At 38.3% G+C, this 17,276-nt stretch overlaps 1 protein-coding gene across 7 annotated transcripts in view; it reads left to right on the top strand.

Annotated features, from left to right (window-relative positions):
- The window catches only part of rps6ka3b (ribosomal protein S6 kinase, polypeptide 3b), a 90,977-nt gene that overhangs the window by 18,661 nt on the left and 55,040 nt on the right, over positions 1-17,276 (top strand). For 3 of the 7 annotated variants that reach the window (XR_012399048.1, XR_012399047.1, XM_021470093.3), the window contains exon 1: positions 16,998-17,113. The exons of the other annotated variants lie outside the window; for them this stretch is intronic. Coding sequence is in view for 1 of the 3 variants with exons in the window: in XM_021470093.3 (XP_021325768.1) it covers positions 17,069-17,113 (45 nt within the window). In the remaining 2 variants the exon portion in view is untranslated. Of the gene's footprint in view, positions 1-16,997; positions 17,114-17,276 lie in introns of those variants that run through there. 7 annotated transcript variants of the gene reach the window in all.

The following is a 17,276-nucleotide window of genomic DNA, read 5'->3' as shown; positions in this document are numbered from 1 at the left end:
ATCAAAATACAGTGGTAAAAAAAATGTCAATATTTTAAAGATGTGGTGCAGAACAACGGAATTGAATGCAGTCCTTCTTTTCCAGTCTGAGACTCACTTTTCATCGCATTTAGATCAGATAGTGAAGATCATTGGTTGATGTGTTTTTATAATAGGATAAAAGTTCACCGTAAGCACTTAAGCTGGCCTATACTGAAAATTTTAAGTCCTTGTGCATAACCCATTAATCATCAAAACACAAAAACAGACAATTAATTGCACAATTAATATATACAGCTAAAGTCAGAATTAATAGTCCCCCTGTTAATTTTTTTCCCCAATTTCGGTTTAACTGAGAGATTTTTTTCAACACATTTCTAAACATAATAGTTTTAATAACTCATTTCTAATAACTGATTTATTTTACTTTGCCATGATGACAGTAAATAATATTTGACTAGACATTTTTCAAGACTCTTCTATACAGCTTAAAGTGACATTTTAAAGGCTTAACTAGGTTAATTAGGCTAACTAGGCAGGTTAGGGTAATTAGGCAAGTTATTGTATAATGATTGTTCTGTAGATTATCGGAAAAAAAATTGCTTAAAGGGACTAATAATTTTGTCCCTAAAATGGTTCATAATAAATTAAAAACTGGTCTTATTCTAGCTGAAATAAAACAGATAAGACTTTTTTTCCAGAAGAAAAAATATTATCAGATATACTGTGAAAATGTCCTGAACCTGTTAAACATCATTTATGTAGATATATACATACATACTGTTGAAGTCAGATTTATTAGCCCCCCCTTTGAATTTTTTTTTTTCTAATATAAATAAATATATATTTATTTATTTTCTTACTTGAACTGACAATACAAGAACATCAGAACAAAATCCAGGGGAGTACACAAAGATCCTTGAAAAAAAAAATCAATAACACAGTTATAAGAAAAACTAGAATCATACATACGCAATTACGCATATATTCAACATATCCCAAGACGGAAGGGAAAATTAAGAATAATAATAAAAAATACATTTTAAACAGAGAATTAAACAAATGAATGGCATTACAGTGACAATTAAAAAATAGACAAAAGGAAAGAAATTAAAATCAAGGACTTTTTAATACCTCTGTATAATTTTTTTTTTTGAGGAAGTGTTTTTTATGAGTGTGTTTAATTCATTTTTAAAATAAGAAAAGGATGGGCAACTATTACCATTCTATTATATATATATATATATATATATATATATATATATATATATATATATATATATATATATATATATATATATATATATATATATATATATATATATATATATATATATTATTAAAAATGAATAGTGTGTTCCAGGGATTTATCATTTAAATTATTATTAAAAAAAATGTGTCTTTGAAACAAAAAAAATGGACAGAGTTGACAGAATCAAACTTTTGAGAACCTAGGAGTGACCTAGGACCTTGGAGTGCTTGGAAATTGGACAATCAAAATATAAATGTCTCCTCTGCTTGTTTGCAGAATGAACAGGAGCTGTCAATGTCCAAAAGTGTAGAAATATTAGAATTTACCTGATAAATTTTATGTAATACTTTCAAATGTATTTCTTTTGCCTTATTGGTGTTAGGCAATTAATTGTCATCCATGTTTCATAATCATGACATCTCTTGTATCATTGACCAACAGCGTCCTCCTAGGCTCCGCGGTCAGACCCTGACACTGATGTACTATGTCTATGTGCAGGGCATGTGTGCTGTGTGTCGCTTGTTTGTGCTAATGTTTGGCTATTTCTCCAGATCTCTCTGGCAGATGGTATTTAATCTTCTCTGGCCATCTGGACTGACTTTCTCTCGCTTTGCGGACACCCACTCTTGCCTCTTTTTTACCTCTCTCTCTCTCTCTCTCTCTCTCTCTCTCTCTCTCTTTCTCTCTCTCTCTCTCTCTCTCTCTCCATCTCCTTCTCTTTCTGCAGTCATTCTGGTGAGAGAGTGCCGAGACATCATGCTGTCTTTTATCTACTCTGACTCACTCTTCCAGCACGGCCCTGCACACCTGATTCACAGAACTTGCCTGACTGTGATTAAGTAACAAATGCGACTTAAATGACTCAGAGAGCATTTTAATTTAGTGCAGAATCTGTTATTAGCATGCGTTGCTATTACTGCAGCGCGTAGTGAAGGTTAAGGATTGGAATAATGTAGTAAATGAACATGAACGACGCCTCAGATTGTGGCAGAGAAGTGTGATGTTAAGGCGCGGTCACATTAGCAACATTTAGTCAGCAAAATGGTCCATTGTCTATTGTCAGCAGTGACGTACAATAGCACCACTTTCAGACTGAGGAACATTCTGTCGGTCAGCACCTGAATCCAATGCGAAATCTCAGTCCAACACAACTTTCTCATGACTCATTATGTCATGAGAGATGGGTTTGATGCATTTAGATGATAAGAATTAACCATCTAAAATTCTTTGAATAATCATAACGCTAAAACTAAACCGGATGTTAGTCATTTAACTTTAAGGAGTAAAATGCTCTTCATGGCTTATCAATGTACAGATGAAGTCAGAATTATTAGCCCTCCTGGTAAATTTCTATTGAAAAAGTCCTTTAAATTGCTGAGGAGAGACTAAAGAGAGAGAGTAGAGTTTTCCAAATTCTGGGAAAATTTGGGGTTTGGTTCTCCAAACTTGTTGCCACTCGGTCTTCAACCGGGAGTCTTATGGGAGGAATCGATTCACCCCTCTATCTTCTGGTGACTTCTCTAGCTAGTGGATTTTTTTTCCCTCATGCTCTGCTCCTGCTTCTGTGGACGTTAGCAGGCTCTGGCTCTCACGGCTCTTCTCTTTCCCCGCCAGTGGTGAGTCCCACATCCCCTGCTCCTTACCATGCTGGGAGACAGCAGCAGGCAGACCTCTAGCCACCCTGGCACCTTTGGGGTAGAGGTCTGCATTCGTGGGAATAAATTTCTGAATAAAACACTGTTGCGGTGGGTAACTCTGGTATAATTTGAACGGGAATGGGCGGTCTTACAATATAGTGCTCTCGAGATGTTTTTTGGGAGGCATATTTAATCACTGTACATTTTACATTATTCCTTGGCCCAAAAGGTACCTACTATGTGTATAGAAATAATGCTGATATGAAATATAAAGCACAATTGGTAGTTAACAAATATATTGAGTGGATATGTTAGTAAATCTGACTTTGAAAAAGTCAGTGCCTTATCAGCCACAAATCTCACCGCACATCACGTGACACTCATGTCTCATCACAAAGGGGCAGCCAATAATTATTGCACAACCTACAATTTTAGCTTTCTGAATATAAGGGTGGAGTGGTCGATTGCAGAATAAAACCTGGCAGGAGCAGGGTTAAAAAAATCAATCCCATGCAAATCTCTACCTTTCTCTTACCTAGAACAAGTTTCTCCCCTGGTCGATTAAACACTCGCTCTCCCTTTTAGCAGTGAGGGCATCCAGACAACGTTTGCCTCCTTGCCACAGGTTTTCGGCACCATTGTAATAATGTTAATAGCCACATTGCTGCCAGGAAGAAGGAGGCGAAGAACCAACGCACTTTAAAATAATTTAATAACAAATTAAACAAAACAAACTGACGGCAACTCCTCACGGAGACAAGAGTCAAACTGAAAGCAACAGTGACATATTAAGTCTGAGCCCAGTCCTCTCTCGTCTAGCACTGGCGTCTCTCCTCCTTTTAGCTTCCATGGGTCCTTCGTGAGACCTCACGGCTCTCAGCACCGCCTCATTTGCCACAGTTTGTTTACTCAAAAATGAAAAACTGTCATTAATTAATCATCCTCCAAACCCCTGAAACCTTCGTTTTTCATTTGAACATAAATTCAAATATTTCAGCAAGGTTCTTGTCTTGTTTAAGGTGTCTCTTCAGAAGAATTAGATTTGCTTGCTCAATTAATTGTTTTTACAAGGACTTGTTTTATACTTTAAAGGGCCATGACACCCCCCACTTTCGGTTAAAGTCTACTTCAGAATTTTTTCAAAAGATGCACGATTAATGGGCGTGGAGCTCCGCGAGCATCGGGCAGGAGTGGGCGTGGCCAGCAGGGGAGAACGTGAGTGAACGAAGCTAGCTCACAAAATGAGACAAACCGTGAGGAGACGCATGAGTTTATAGTTTACAAAGTTAAAATGCAAAGAAATAAACAGTGATTTAATGCCCTGCTACATTGTTATTCGTAATTTCTATACACATAACCACAATTTATATAATTATAAAGATAAATGTGTTCATGTAAACCCTATAAATGAGGACTTCTCCCGTATCCAGCAGACTCAGTGCAGCAGGTCTCCTGACCTGTCTATTTTAACCATTAGCCCTGCTGGTAATCTGGAGGATTTAGGCAAACACAGCAGCACGGCGATGTGTCTGAATGTGAACGAACTCCTGATAAAACACAGCGTCCGCCATTCTCTAATTCTCGTTCTGCTCTCCCGACAAAAATGCTAGCAGCACGCACACAGCTTTGCTGTATGATCGGCCCTGACAAGATCGCGGGGGAAAACATGCAACAAACCGCGTGGATCATGGAAACAAACGCATATGAGCCTTCATGAACGGCTAAATACTGTGTGCCCGTGCCGTGGGTCCGTGACGTATCTCACAGCTCGGGCTTGACTCTGGCAGGTCTGGCAGGTCTCATGAATAATTAAGCAGCCGGCTCTTTTCATAGGATAAGAAAACTCCGCTATGAATAATAATGAGAAACCGACGCGTCATCATTACACTTGCAGTACTGCGCTACGTCGCCGATTTTGATCCTGCCCCAAAAATCATTTTAAAACCGGAAGCTGAAATTAGCAGACAAAAGCTCAAAATTATCCAGTTTTCCCCACAATTAAAGCTGACAGGTGCTAACATTGTATTAACTGATGCTCAACACACACAAATCTGTTAATATAAAAAAAAAGTTCTCCAGGGTGTCCTGAACCTTTAAGCTTTACGTGAATGGACTTTAAACAGGGGCACAGTAATCTTTGAAGTTTTTCTAAAAATATCCCCGTCTGTCTTCGTGATCTGAACTGAAATCTTACTGTTTTGAAACAACATGAGGAAGAGCGCATGATATAATTTAAGATGAATTATACCTTTTATAAACAGGAAGCTGACTTTTGGATAAAACTGTGTAACATGAATCATAATATTTGCATCAGTAATACATATAATCACATTTTTTACATTTCTTTTCAAAGCCGAAATAACCTTGCATACAGTAAATTCCCCATAGTAGATAAAAGGTATCCAATTGCATCCGATTTTAATGTTCCTGGTACTTCTTTCCTGTAAACCTAACTTTTTGTTTGACTTTATTTGACTGTTGACATAATATAGAATGTATATTTGTTTTTCGAGACCAATTGGATCCCATTAGAGAGCCTGTACACCATCTTAATGTGAATGTGTTTGTATATATTTGTGTAAACCATTGGCTTTTTCAGGTTTAAACTTTTCAGCGGTGTTTCTTTCTGTTTCACACCAAATCAGTCTATTTAGCTTAAGTTACGGGTCTTGTGGTCCTGCATTAATTGCTATTAAATTCCCATAATAGCCTCTGGATTGATTAAAAATGTGGTTCTGTTTACTGACAGATCTATTAAGGCTCATTTGCACACGATGGCTGATGGCGTGACCAGTCTGTGATTCAGTCGCATTCCCCTCCCCACCTCATCCTCAGTCCCAGTGGTGTCGTGATGGGTCACAGCTGGTGACTTACAGTCCTCTAATGCTTTGAGGATCAATAGAGCTTGCTGGGAGTGATGGCCTTTTTTCTGTTTGCTGGATCAGTGGATCAACACACAAATTCAATCACATACATGCATTTGTATTGGTGGTTACAAAGGCTCTCAATCACAATGTATCTCATACTGTAAAAACTATACTGTAAAAAATATATTACACGGCCTCTACCCCATCCCTACCTCAACCCAAACAAAACAGGAAACCTGTGGCAAATTTTGAATGTCTAAAGACACCATTGTGTATGTTTGGAATTACAAGGACTTAAAGAATGTCCTCATAAACCATCCCTGCAAACAATTTTGTGTTTAAAAGATGTCTAATAGACACCAAGCATAGACAGCTTGGCTAAAACAAGGCTAAACTTGGGCTGTCAGTGAAAATCTAATAGACATTTAATGCTGCAATCACACCAGACGTGGAAGAAGTTCCGGGGGAAAATCCTCTTGACAACACCGGACAACAGTTCATCAAACTTGGCTCGGCTCATTCAGAAGCACCGCTGAAAGCTTCCATCATCCAGGTATAGTTTCTGGAGGAGTTTATGAGCTCACAGAGCTGGGTGCATCTCAGAATGAATCTAGTGGACTCGAGGCTGATTTATACTTCTGCATCAAGCGCACGCTTATGCTACAGCGCAGCCTATGCGTTGACGCATAGCCATACGCCGTGGCCGTTGGCATCGCTGGCGTGCACCTCTCAAAATATGTAACTATGGAGCGTATTGCAAACTCTGTGATTGGTCGGCTTGGCTCGTGCGAGACCGATGAAGCGAGTGTTTACAAGTGTGGAGTCCCATGAAGGAGCTCCCAATGGAAAGTTTTGTTTTTTGTTTTTCATGGTTAAAATTGCACGTTGGCCGGTTCCTGCTTCAAAATGAGCAAGTTTGAGCCCCTTGTACATTAAGGAAGCATTCAAGAAAAACAAAACACCAGCGAAGAAACTCGACACAGAAGAACATTAACACCTCACTGCCAACTAGTGGTTCGGAAGTGTTATTGCAGAACAACAGAAACAGCGCGCAGAAATATAAATGCACAGCCACGTGCATTGCATAAACCAAACTTTAGACAAGGCTTTTCAGCATTTGTAAAGCACATAAACACATCTACTCTCTCAATAAAATCCATGTTAGCCATTTAGCATTGAAGCTAGAGTCACTAGGCAAACAGAAGCCCCACCTATGACACAAATCGACGTCTATTGTGAAGTGAATTTGACACGCAAGTGAAGCAAGTAAACTCAAAATGTTCACATGTCTATTCATGCGTGAAAAGTGCGTTTTTATCCGTGCGTGCCGTGTCTGGTGTGAACACAGCATAAGAATAGCCCAAAACTTGACTAGTCATTAAATAGACAGATTAGACAGACTATATATGTGTGGTAAAGCAGATAAACACAGCTATTCTCTCAATAAAATCCATGTTAGCTATTGAGCATTGAAGCTAAAGTCACTGGGCAGACAGAAGCCGCATCTATTGTGAAGCGAATTTGACACACAAATAAAAAAGTAAACTCAATGTTTACACTTCTATTTATGCGTGGTTTTATCTGTGCGTGCTGCGTCTGGTGTGATCACAGCATTAGAATAGCCCAAAACTAGACTAGTCGTCAAATAGACCGGTTGGACAGACTGTATACTGTTTATTTGATGACTAGTCTAGTTTTGGGCTATTCTCAGATGTCTATTAGCCTTGTTTTAGCCAGGATGACTATGTTTAGACATCTATTAGACATCTTTTAAAAACAAAAATTGCTTGCTGGTATACGTCATACCCATGTCATTGTACAAACTTCTGTCCTCATGAACAACCTAAATGCTGTGTCATACTCATGTCGTTAAACAAATTACTGTCCTTGTAAACCACACAAACCTGTTTGCGCACACATAGACACTGAGGTTATACTGGGTAATGGTATTAATTCTCACTAGAGGCTTCCTGTGAATCTCTCATTGTGAAGCTCTTTCCTCTACCGTCCCACATAACCTGGACACAAAGCAGTGTGACGGCACTCTGCATGTGTGAGAGAGCGAGAGTGGGTGTGTGTCAGGGACGTGGCGTGTGACTGCGGAGCAATGCGAGACCCTCGCAATCCATGTTGGTTAAATTCTGCTCTTTGTTTCGGGCTGGATAAGTGTGGGAGAGTTGATTCATCTTCTTTCCTCTGCTCAAGAGCTGCATGGACAGGCTCTCATTAACACAGCAGACTCAGAGCTTCATATAGTATGTGGGGTGGGGTGGTGATTGGTCAGAACCGGAAGGTCTTATGTATCTCAGGATGATCGTGAGGGGGCCACTTGAAATAAAGCCTCGTTATGCAGGGCTCAACAATAAGGATTTGTTTCTGCTGGCCTGGTCAGCAAGTATATCAGTTTTTATCTCGCTTGCCATGATATCATTGCTAAACTTTTTTGAGCAAATATTAACTACATTTATATTATATGTTGGGGTAAAAAAAATCTGATCAGCTCAGCAGTTTTACTTGTAATTCAAGGTTGACTGTTTTGGATTGCGAATTGAGACTGTGAATGCCAATACAGAATAACTGTTTATAATATTCTTCAGTACATTAAACAGTCACTTGTGGTCTTGTCAGAGACCATAGATATTTTTTTGATGTAGCCTATGCAGTTGTTGTCTATTAGAAGGAATGCGTCAATAGAGCCGCCATTTTGGTACAGGGGAGTGCTCCTTTGAAATGAATGTGGGACCAAGGTGCAGTGGAGGACTTCGGCCATCCTGGGCCATAGATATGTAAACATGATTGGGAGTTTTCCCGGTGGTCTGTATGCAAATATTTTTTTAAATTTCAAAAAATTTTCATCGCTTTTCTATATCATTCTATCTATTCTATATAGATAAGTGACCACACGGGCATTGCCGATAAAGAGCGTGTGTTTGTGTGCATGGAAATGTATGATCCATCCTCCCTGTTAAATTTGATCTAATCCATGTCCTGAAACACACCCCCTCTCCTGCTTTCACTTCTCATTCTAACAAAGGGAGCGATTTGTTTGTAAATGAATCTTTGTTATGAACGTATCGTGTGAACTAATGATATCCCTGTGTCTGTGCATATTCACATTTCTGATCTAAATGGTATATAACCTTTGTAATATTTAATAATTTAGGGTGGACAGTATTCACATTAGTGCGCAGGCACTGTTATCAGGTACTAGCCATTACTTCACTTAGTTAGCCGACAATGATACAAGTTTCTGTTACCACAGAGTCTTGTTGTCATATTTAATTTACATTGTTTGCTTATTTTATTCAACAAAACTAGCATAAGCCTAGAATTGAGTGCGAGGAAGTTGCTACTTTGCCTTGGGATCAATGCAGTAAGTTACTCTATTATCATCAATAACGTGATTTGTTGAGCACAAAAGTTTGTAAAATACAAAATCGTAAAAAAATGAAATCTTACCCATGAAATTAGTCTTGACTAGTGCAGGTGAATGACTATTGTCCTGGGAGCACTGTACAAATGTGGCGACATTATTGACTATTGCATGCTCAGGGTCTGTCTGCAATATCTAGTGTATATATCTATGGTAAAAGACTACCAAGAGATCAGAAAGTTGTGCTGTTAGAGACTAGCGAGAGACTAGAGATGTGCTGTAAGAGACTAGCAATTGTAGAGACTTTCAATGTGTCCTGTGAGGGACTAGCAGCCATGTGCTGTAAGAGACTAGCAGTATCGGCATGTGCTGTGAAAGACTACTGATGGTGTGCTGTCGAGACTAGCATTTTAGAGAGTAGCGATGTGTGCTAAGAGAGACTAGCGATTTGTCTTGTGAGAGACAAATGTGCAGTGATGTAGAGTCTAGCAAATTAAGAAATTAGGAGTGTGTGCTGTGAGAGACTAGCGATGTAGAGATTAGCAATGTGCTGTGAGAGACTCATGATGTAGAGACTACTGACATGTGTTGTGAGAAACTAGCATTGTATAGACTAGCTACATTTGCTGTGAGAGACTAGTGATGTAGAGATTAGCAACGTGTTGTGAGAGACTCGTGATACTAGCCACTTGCTGTGAGTAACTAACAATGTAGAAATTAGCGACTTGCTTTGAGAGACTAGCATTGTAAAGACTAGCATTGTAGAGACTAGTGATTTGTCTTGTGAGAGACTAGCATTGTCGAGACTAGAGGTAAATTCTGTTAGAGACCAGCTTTGTAGAAACTAGCGATTTGTCCTGTGAGAGACTAGCGATTGTGGAGACTAGCAGTGTGTCTTGTGAGGGACTAGCAAAGATATGCAGTGAGAGACTAGCATTGTAGAAATTAGTGAACCATGCTATAAGAGACTAGCATTGTAGAGACTAGTGACGTGGTGTGAGAGACTAGCGGTTTAGAGACTAAAATGTCCTGTATAAAACTATTATTATAGAAACTAGCTACTTGTGCTGTGAGAGACTATTACCATAGAGACTAGCGATTTGTCCTGTGAGAGACTATTATTGTAGAGACTAGTGACATGTGTTGTGAGAGACTTGCAATGTGTCCTGTGAGGGACTCGCAAAGGTGTGCTGGGAGTAACTAGCATTGTATAGACTAGCGACGTGCTCTGAGAGGATGGCAGTGTATTCTGTGAGAGACTAGCGATTGTGGAGGCTAGCGATGTGTTTTGTGAGGAAATAGCAAAGGTGTGCTGTGAGAGACTAGCATTGTAGAGACTAGTGACGTGTGCTGTGAGAGACTAGCGGTGTAGAGACTAATTTGTCCTGTATGAGACTAGCATTATGCACTGTGAGTGACTAGTATTGTAGAGACTAGTGACACGTGCTGTGAGAGACTATTACCATAGAGACTAGCGATTTGTCCTGTGAGAGACTAGCATTGTAGAGACTAGCGACATGTGTTGTGAGAGACTAGCGGTGTGTCCTGTGAGGGACTAGCAAAGGTGTGCTTTGAGTATCTAGTATTGTTTAGAATAGCGACATGCTGAGAGAGGATGGCAGTGTATTCTGTGAGAGACTATTGTTTGTATTTCCTTTGAAGGGACTAGCAACCATGTGCTTTAAGAGACTAGAAATGTAGAGACTAGCGACATGTCCTGTGAGAGACTAGTGATTTGCTGTTGCTGCAGATGTGCTGAAGTCATTCAAAGCAAGTGTCTCTACACTTCCTACTTATTTCTGAATGCTGTAACCTTCAGTAATGTTCGTTGTATTCTAGAGAGAGAGCACTCTGTCGATAGGACAATAATAGATCCGCCAAGTGGTCTGAAAGTCTCTTACATGGAGTTTGATCCTTTGGGCTGTTTTGATTGTTAAGCCCTGTTCTGTACAGCCAAGATGAACACATGATAGAGGAATGTGAAAAAAACAAGGAAAGTCAAATGGCAGCCAAAGAGGAAATTGAAGGCAGAGGAAGAGAAGCTGTTTTACTAGAGAGATTGTGGAGGGAGGATGGCTGTTGAAATGTTATTGAGATCTAGAGAGGGGAATCCATTAATCTTGTCTCAGTTGGCTTTAATGTGAACATCTCCTTCACCAGCACTCAATCTGCAGTTAAAATGCCCTCTATTTCATATACATCAGTGGCCCTGTGCCACAACTGCAATAATTGTGAATGACTCCAGTGAGTGTTTTGATAAGACCGACACGTCTGAGAAGCAGCGGGACAGGATGACTGAGAAAATGCTGCTATTTTCTTCAGTGCGCTGTGTCAAGATGAGTATTAGTGCTGCCTGTTGTATGAAGAACACGGCATGGGGAAGCTTATTAGGCCTCTTAGGGTGCTTTCACACCTGCCTTATTTAGTTCGATTGAATTGCACTAGAGTTCGTTTCCCCTTTTGGTACGGTTCGTTTGGGCAGGTGAGAATGCAGCAATCGTACTCGAGTGCGCACCAAAAGCAGACCAAATAAGCGTACCGAGACCTGCTTGAAGAGGTGGTCTCGGTACGTTTTCAAACGAACCCTGGAGCGGTTTGTTTGTGGTGAGAATATGATCCGTACTAAAACAGGTTCAACTGCAAAAAGTACTGCACATTTTGGACTAACTCAGCTGCCGTAGGCCAATGCGCTGTGCATTATGGGGTATGGAGGAAAAATATCTCTTTACCAACAGAGAGAGAGAGAGAGAGAGGGGAAAACACTACCTGATGGATCGTTGGTAATATTTGCGCAAGAGGACCATGTCGCAGTTTAGCTAAATTAATTCACGTCTCCTCCTGAAGTGACGAGCGATGCATTGAACACTGTTTTCCAGCCGTGGCTGCGCTTCATTTTCGTAATGTATAGTTTGTCTAAAGCAGGGATACAATCAGCCAGCGCAGTCGTCCCTCCAGAATAAAAGGTTTTTTTTACCTGCGGGAGTTCACTGGCATTTTCCCGCACGTGAATTCTGACCAATCAATGAGCAGTTTAGGAAATATGTTCAACAACATCTGGCCAATGAGAGATGTGGATTTTGTCAGATGATTGCATTTTAGTTCGTTTCAACTAGTTCGGAACAAAGCCAGCAGTGTGGTGTGAAAACGACCCAAAGACGGCATAAGATGCAACAATGTATAATTTATTACCCTTGGTCCGGACCAAATGAAGCGAACTACAGATGTGAAAGCACCCTAAGAAAAGCAAGGCTATAAAATGTCTATATAGTGTTTAATATACATATTTTAGGTTATGCTTATTTATGTTTACATTTGTTAAAATGTGTATATTTGATTTGCTTACACATTTTATATGTTTTTAAGATATTAAAGTGTTTATACAGCAAAAATAATGACATTATAGTGGCAGTAAAGACTTCAACAAAAAGGAAATGTTTCATCTGAATATCAAGCAGCACAAAAGCTATATAACATATAAAAAAATTATAATAATATGAAATGTATTCAAAATCAGCATATTATACGAGACTTATAAAATATTTATTAAAATTGTAAAACCTTTGGACAGTTTTGGGTTAGTTTTATTTACATTAACATTTAAAAAAAATGTCTGTTCATTTATAAATATACACTCACCAGCCACTTTATCAGGTACACCTTACTAGTACCAGCTTTGACCCCCTTGCTTTCAGAACTTTTTTTCTTTTTGTTTTTTGGACCATTCTCTGTACACCCTAGAGATGGTTGTGCATGAAAATCCCAGTAGATAAGCAGTTTCTAAAATACTCAGACCAGCCCGTCTGGCACCAACATTCAAAAACACTTAAATCACCTTTCTTCCCCATTCTGATGCTCGGTTTGAACTGCAGCACATTGTATTGACCACGTCTACATGCCTAAATGCTTTGAGTTGATGCCATGCGTTTGGCATTTGAGTTTGTGCAGTTGGACGGGTGTACCTAATAAAGTGGCCGGTGTGTGAATTTGTCTTCGATTTTTATTTTTGTTGACAATTTAACGTTATATATTGTTAATAGTTTTAATTGTTATTAATTAGTTATTCATATTAATATAACTGTTATTATTAGCTTTTGTAAATGGCTTTTGTGTTTTTTAAGCTCCTTGTAAATTTACCTCACTTTATTTCATACATTTATTTCAAATATATCTAATACGCCAAGTTAGTTATTTGTTCTTTTATTATCAGCTTTTCTAAATAGTCTCTGTGCACATTTTATAACATATTTATCACATATACTCACTTGTATAATACAACTACTGTTAAACTATTAAAAAATTTTTTATATATTTTATTTAGATTTTTTTTTTACAAACTTTCTTTTATATTAAATATTGCATGATGTTGTTTGAGAGCCAGCATCTAAACAAACAAACAAAAAATCTACTCTTTTTGCTAAATGCAGCTACCATTAAAGGTAAAACATTTTATCTTTGGATCACTAAGCTAGTGATTCTATGCCTAACCTACTTCACAGCTCTGCACTCTCTGTGCTGTTCATTATTCTCAAACATAAAGAACCAGCAGAGTTGATGTCGCATTTCCCTGCGAGGCGAGCAAGAGACAGGGATGATGTTTTTCCACATCTGAGAGCGTGTTGGGAGGCAGTGTTGGCTCATTTCCACGTGCTGGAGGAGGATTTGACATCTCTGTGAGGTCAGGATCTGAGAGTGACGTAATGCTCTCTGACTTCCTGAGAGCTTTCCAAGAGCAGGGGGCTGATGGGAGGGTTCCTGCTCTGTCATTCAGCACAGGAAGTCGGTTGAAGCAGATGAAAAAATAACGCCCAACTTTGAACTCGATCTGGCGCCACATGACCTGGTTTGTGGATTCACTCGCAGCTGGAGAAGATCTGCAGTGGCTCATATTTCTTGACATTTATCTTATTATCTCATTTGACATTCCTACAGGAAATATGGATAAAAAAGGGCTGTCCCAGACATATGCATTTTAGTATTGGTATACAGTACATTATTACGTTCCGTTATTTCCGTTATTACTATGTTGCTCATGTGTAAATTTAACTAAAATTAAATGGAAAACTGAAAATACCTTTAAAAAATCCTACATAAATATCTCATCCTAAAATTTTAAGAATATTCAATTGTTAAATTGAAGGTGAATTTAATTTACTAATATATATTTTTATGTTGATTACTATTCAGAAGATGTTAATATATTTTTAATGTTAACTTTTTTATAATTCTCCCAATAAATTTAATATTTAATTTAATAAATAATTTTATGTATCCTGAATTTTGAAAATGTTTATATTTTTAAAAGCACACTGCTATTTATTTTTAAAATATATTACATTTGAGATGGTAGTTTTTATTTCAGATCATTGAAGTTTGAGGCTTGAAGCTTACGCTGCTATTCTGAACCATTAATCTAAAACAGAAAGCAGTTGTTTAAATCAATTATTTATTTGAATCTATTGTAATTAATCCATTAAAGTTGTTATCATGATTGATAAAGAGAAAGAATCTAAACGCCTTAAAGCAGGCAAAGTTGTTTATTAAGTTACCTGTTTAATTAATAGACTGTAAAAGATATGGACGTATAGTGTCCGTGACGTCACACATAGGTTTCTGAAGAGCGCAAATGAAGCTACAAGTAGGCGGGGCCAACCGTTGACGTTTTGTTCACTCGTCACCATAATGACCGGTGGATACCAAACAAGGGCAACAGGGCGGACCGTGAGAGGATTTACAGATGCCTGCTAGCATTTAGCTTAGACAGGCTTTTTTTTTCTTTTAGAAACGATTAATACTTCATTACCTGCGACTCGTTTGTGTTCTGACCACATGTGCTTGATGGTACACTTTATTCTTATGACTTTTGTCTACAGAAGGAAAATCCAAATGACTTCAAAATAAGACATAAATGTAGTCTGTTTTAGTAAATGCAAAGCTATTTATGAAATCCAGGCATAATACTGTATGACAACATTTCAGATGACTGTTCTAGAGCCTACAACTAATCAATCTGTCAGATTCTGGAGTGCATTCAAGTTCTTAAGAAAATGATAAATGATCTTGAATAAAACAAATACATTTATAGAGATGGTATATACAGTAAGTGTACAGTTTCACTCACCTGGTAAATGGAGGCAACTTGAATGGTTTTTGAGCACATTTAAGTGCACAAAGCTTGCCATATTATCTGATAATTGTAGGAAATCATTCCAAACGGCAATTGATTGTGTAAAGCCACATAAAACAAAACAAAAATCCATTATACATGCCGAGTTCAGCAGGTAATCAGTCGCAATAACATGATGGTGACCAGCGAGACCTAGCTGTCACTCAAGTGGCCACTCCCTTAATTATGCAGACTTAATATAACTTAATAAAAACAAAACAAAACAGATGAGTTAAAAAAAAATCACCCCCCTCACAGGTGTCATGAAGGGTATTATTAGCTATATGAACCAAACCATCTTTTGTATTAGGCTGTAAACATGTTTTTATCAGCTGTAAAAATTGGCCAATTTAGCATTTCAGTCAGCGAACATCTGGACTTCCTGGAGCCAGCCCTCAAAGGAAAGTCAATGAATTGCAGTTTCAGTTACTTCCATATTAGCTCTATGAGGAAGAACAGGAGGTTGCCACTTGGTTCAAATATATAGACAGTTGAATAAAACAAACTAACTTAGAGAAACATGGCTGTAAAAAGTGAACTGCTGTGTAACAAAGACAGTGAAACCTTTTTGCAAAAAGCAAAGTTGAGGAGATAAACTCTCCTCAGGCCATGACTCAACAATAGTAAATAGATTGTAATTTGAAAAACATCAATGTTGATTTCATTATTACATCACCTGTCAAATGACACCAAACATGACAAAGTTATATGAGAGAAGATCACGAGCAGATGAATTTTTGTATGGTTAAAAAAAGCACATGGTTTCTGTAAGCAAATTGGAGGTGTGAGGAACTCTGCCACGCCAGGAGGACCCATCCCGTGCTTGGAATGTCTCAGTAGTCCTTCATTAGCATAGAGGAAATAGCATGTAATATTTTCTTAGCTTACAGAAGGTTTTCAGTTTCACATGATCCTTCAGAAAACATTCTAAAAATGAGTTAAACCCCAGCTGGTGGAGATCTGCTAATTTTCAGAGATTTCTCCCATAATCGTCTTCACATTTTTACAACACGTTTGTGCATAATTATCTTTTTGCTGTGAAAGATTTGCTCCAAACCTGCTGACTAGAAACCAAGACTTGCTTTGCATTAGGGATGTACGATATTGGAAAAAGCTAACATTGGGATTATTTTGTTATTCTGCAATTTATATTTTGCCATTCGATTACATTTTCACCACATGACTTGAATATATCGCTATTTGGAAATCATGAATAATTTTAGATTGATTGCTTTGATTCTATAGGGAAGTGCATCTGCATAAAATCTAATAACCAATCTACAAGCATAGAGACCTTTAATAAAGAAAGATGCAATTGAAATAAAATGTATCACCATTTTTCCGAGTCTTAACAGTATTCAGGTACAGTAAAATAAAAATAATTCAATTAAATTAATTGTTGTTAAAGTTACAAATGTTGCACTTTCTTATGCATGAATGCTTTTAAAATAACTATACAGTCTCAGGCCTCAAAAATGTTTTAATCCAGACCAGATATCAATATATTGTGCATCCCCAATTGTAATATATGTTCCTGGCTGATATACAGTAGTGATGCTCTCTTTGGACAGATGTGCCTCTTCCTGTGCAGGTGTTGCCTAGGAAAGCAGAGCAGGACATGCTCTAATCTCGCTGCTGACCTGCAGCTGTAGGCCCTTCCTGGGCAGGCATTTCCTTTCGTTTGTCTTTTGTATGCATGTTCCACTGTACAACAGTCTAAATGACCACTCCTGCTATGCTGGATGAGGGTTCTGGTTTAACCGTCCACAGCAGAGTGACTGACATGTAGACAGGACCATGCTGAAAATGTTTCCCCTGCGGATCAGGCAGAGAAACACACGGGTAGGAGCTCTTTGTTGTTGTCCGTTTGAAATATTAATGAGTTTAATGGTAAATGTTGTCGTGTTTTGCAGCTCACATGTCCTTTCTTTAGGTTAAGCGGAGAGACGTTAAAACTGCCACTATTGAGATTTTTCTACTTGTCATGCAGTGTATAAGGTAGCAG

This window comes from Danio rerio, chromosome 24 (assembly GCF_049306965.1).
Source record: "Danio rerio strain Tuebingen ecotype United States chromosome 24, GRCz12tu, whole genome shotgun sequence".
In the NCBI taxonomy this organism is placed as follows: domain Eukaryota; kingdom Metazoa; phylum Chordata; class Actinopteri; order Cypriniformes; family Danionidae; genus Danio; species Danio rerio.
The sequence above is the reverse complement of the archived record's forward strand: the minus strand, read 5'-3'. Positions and strand labels throughout refer to the sequence as shown.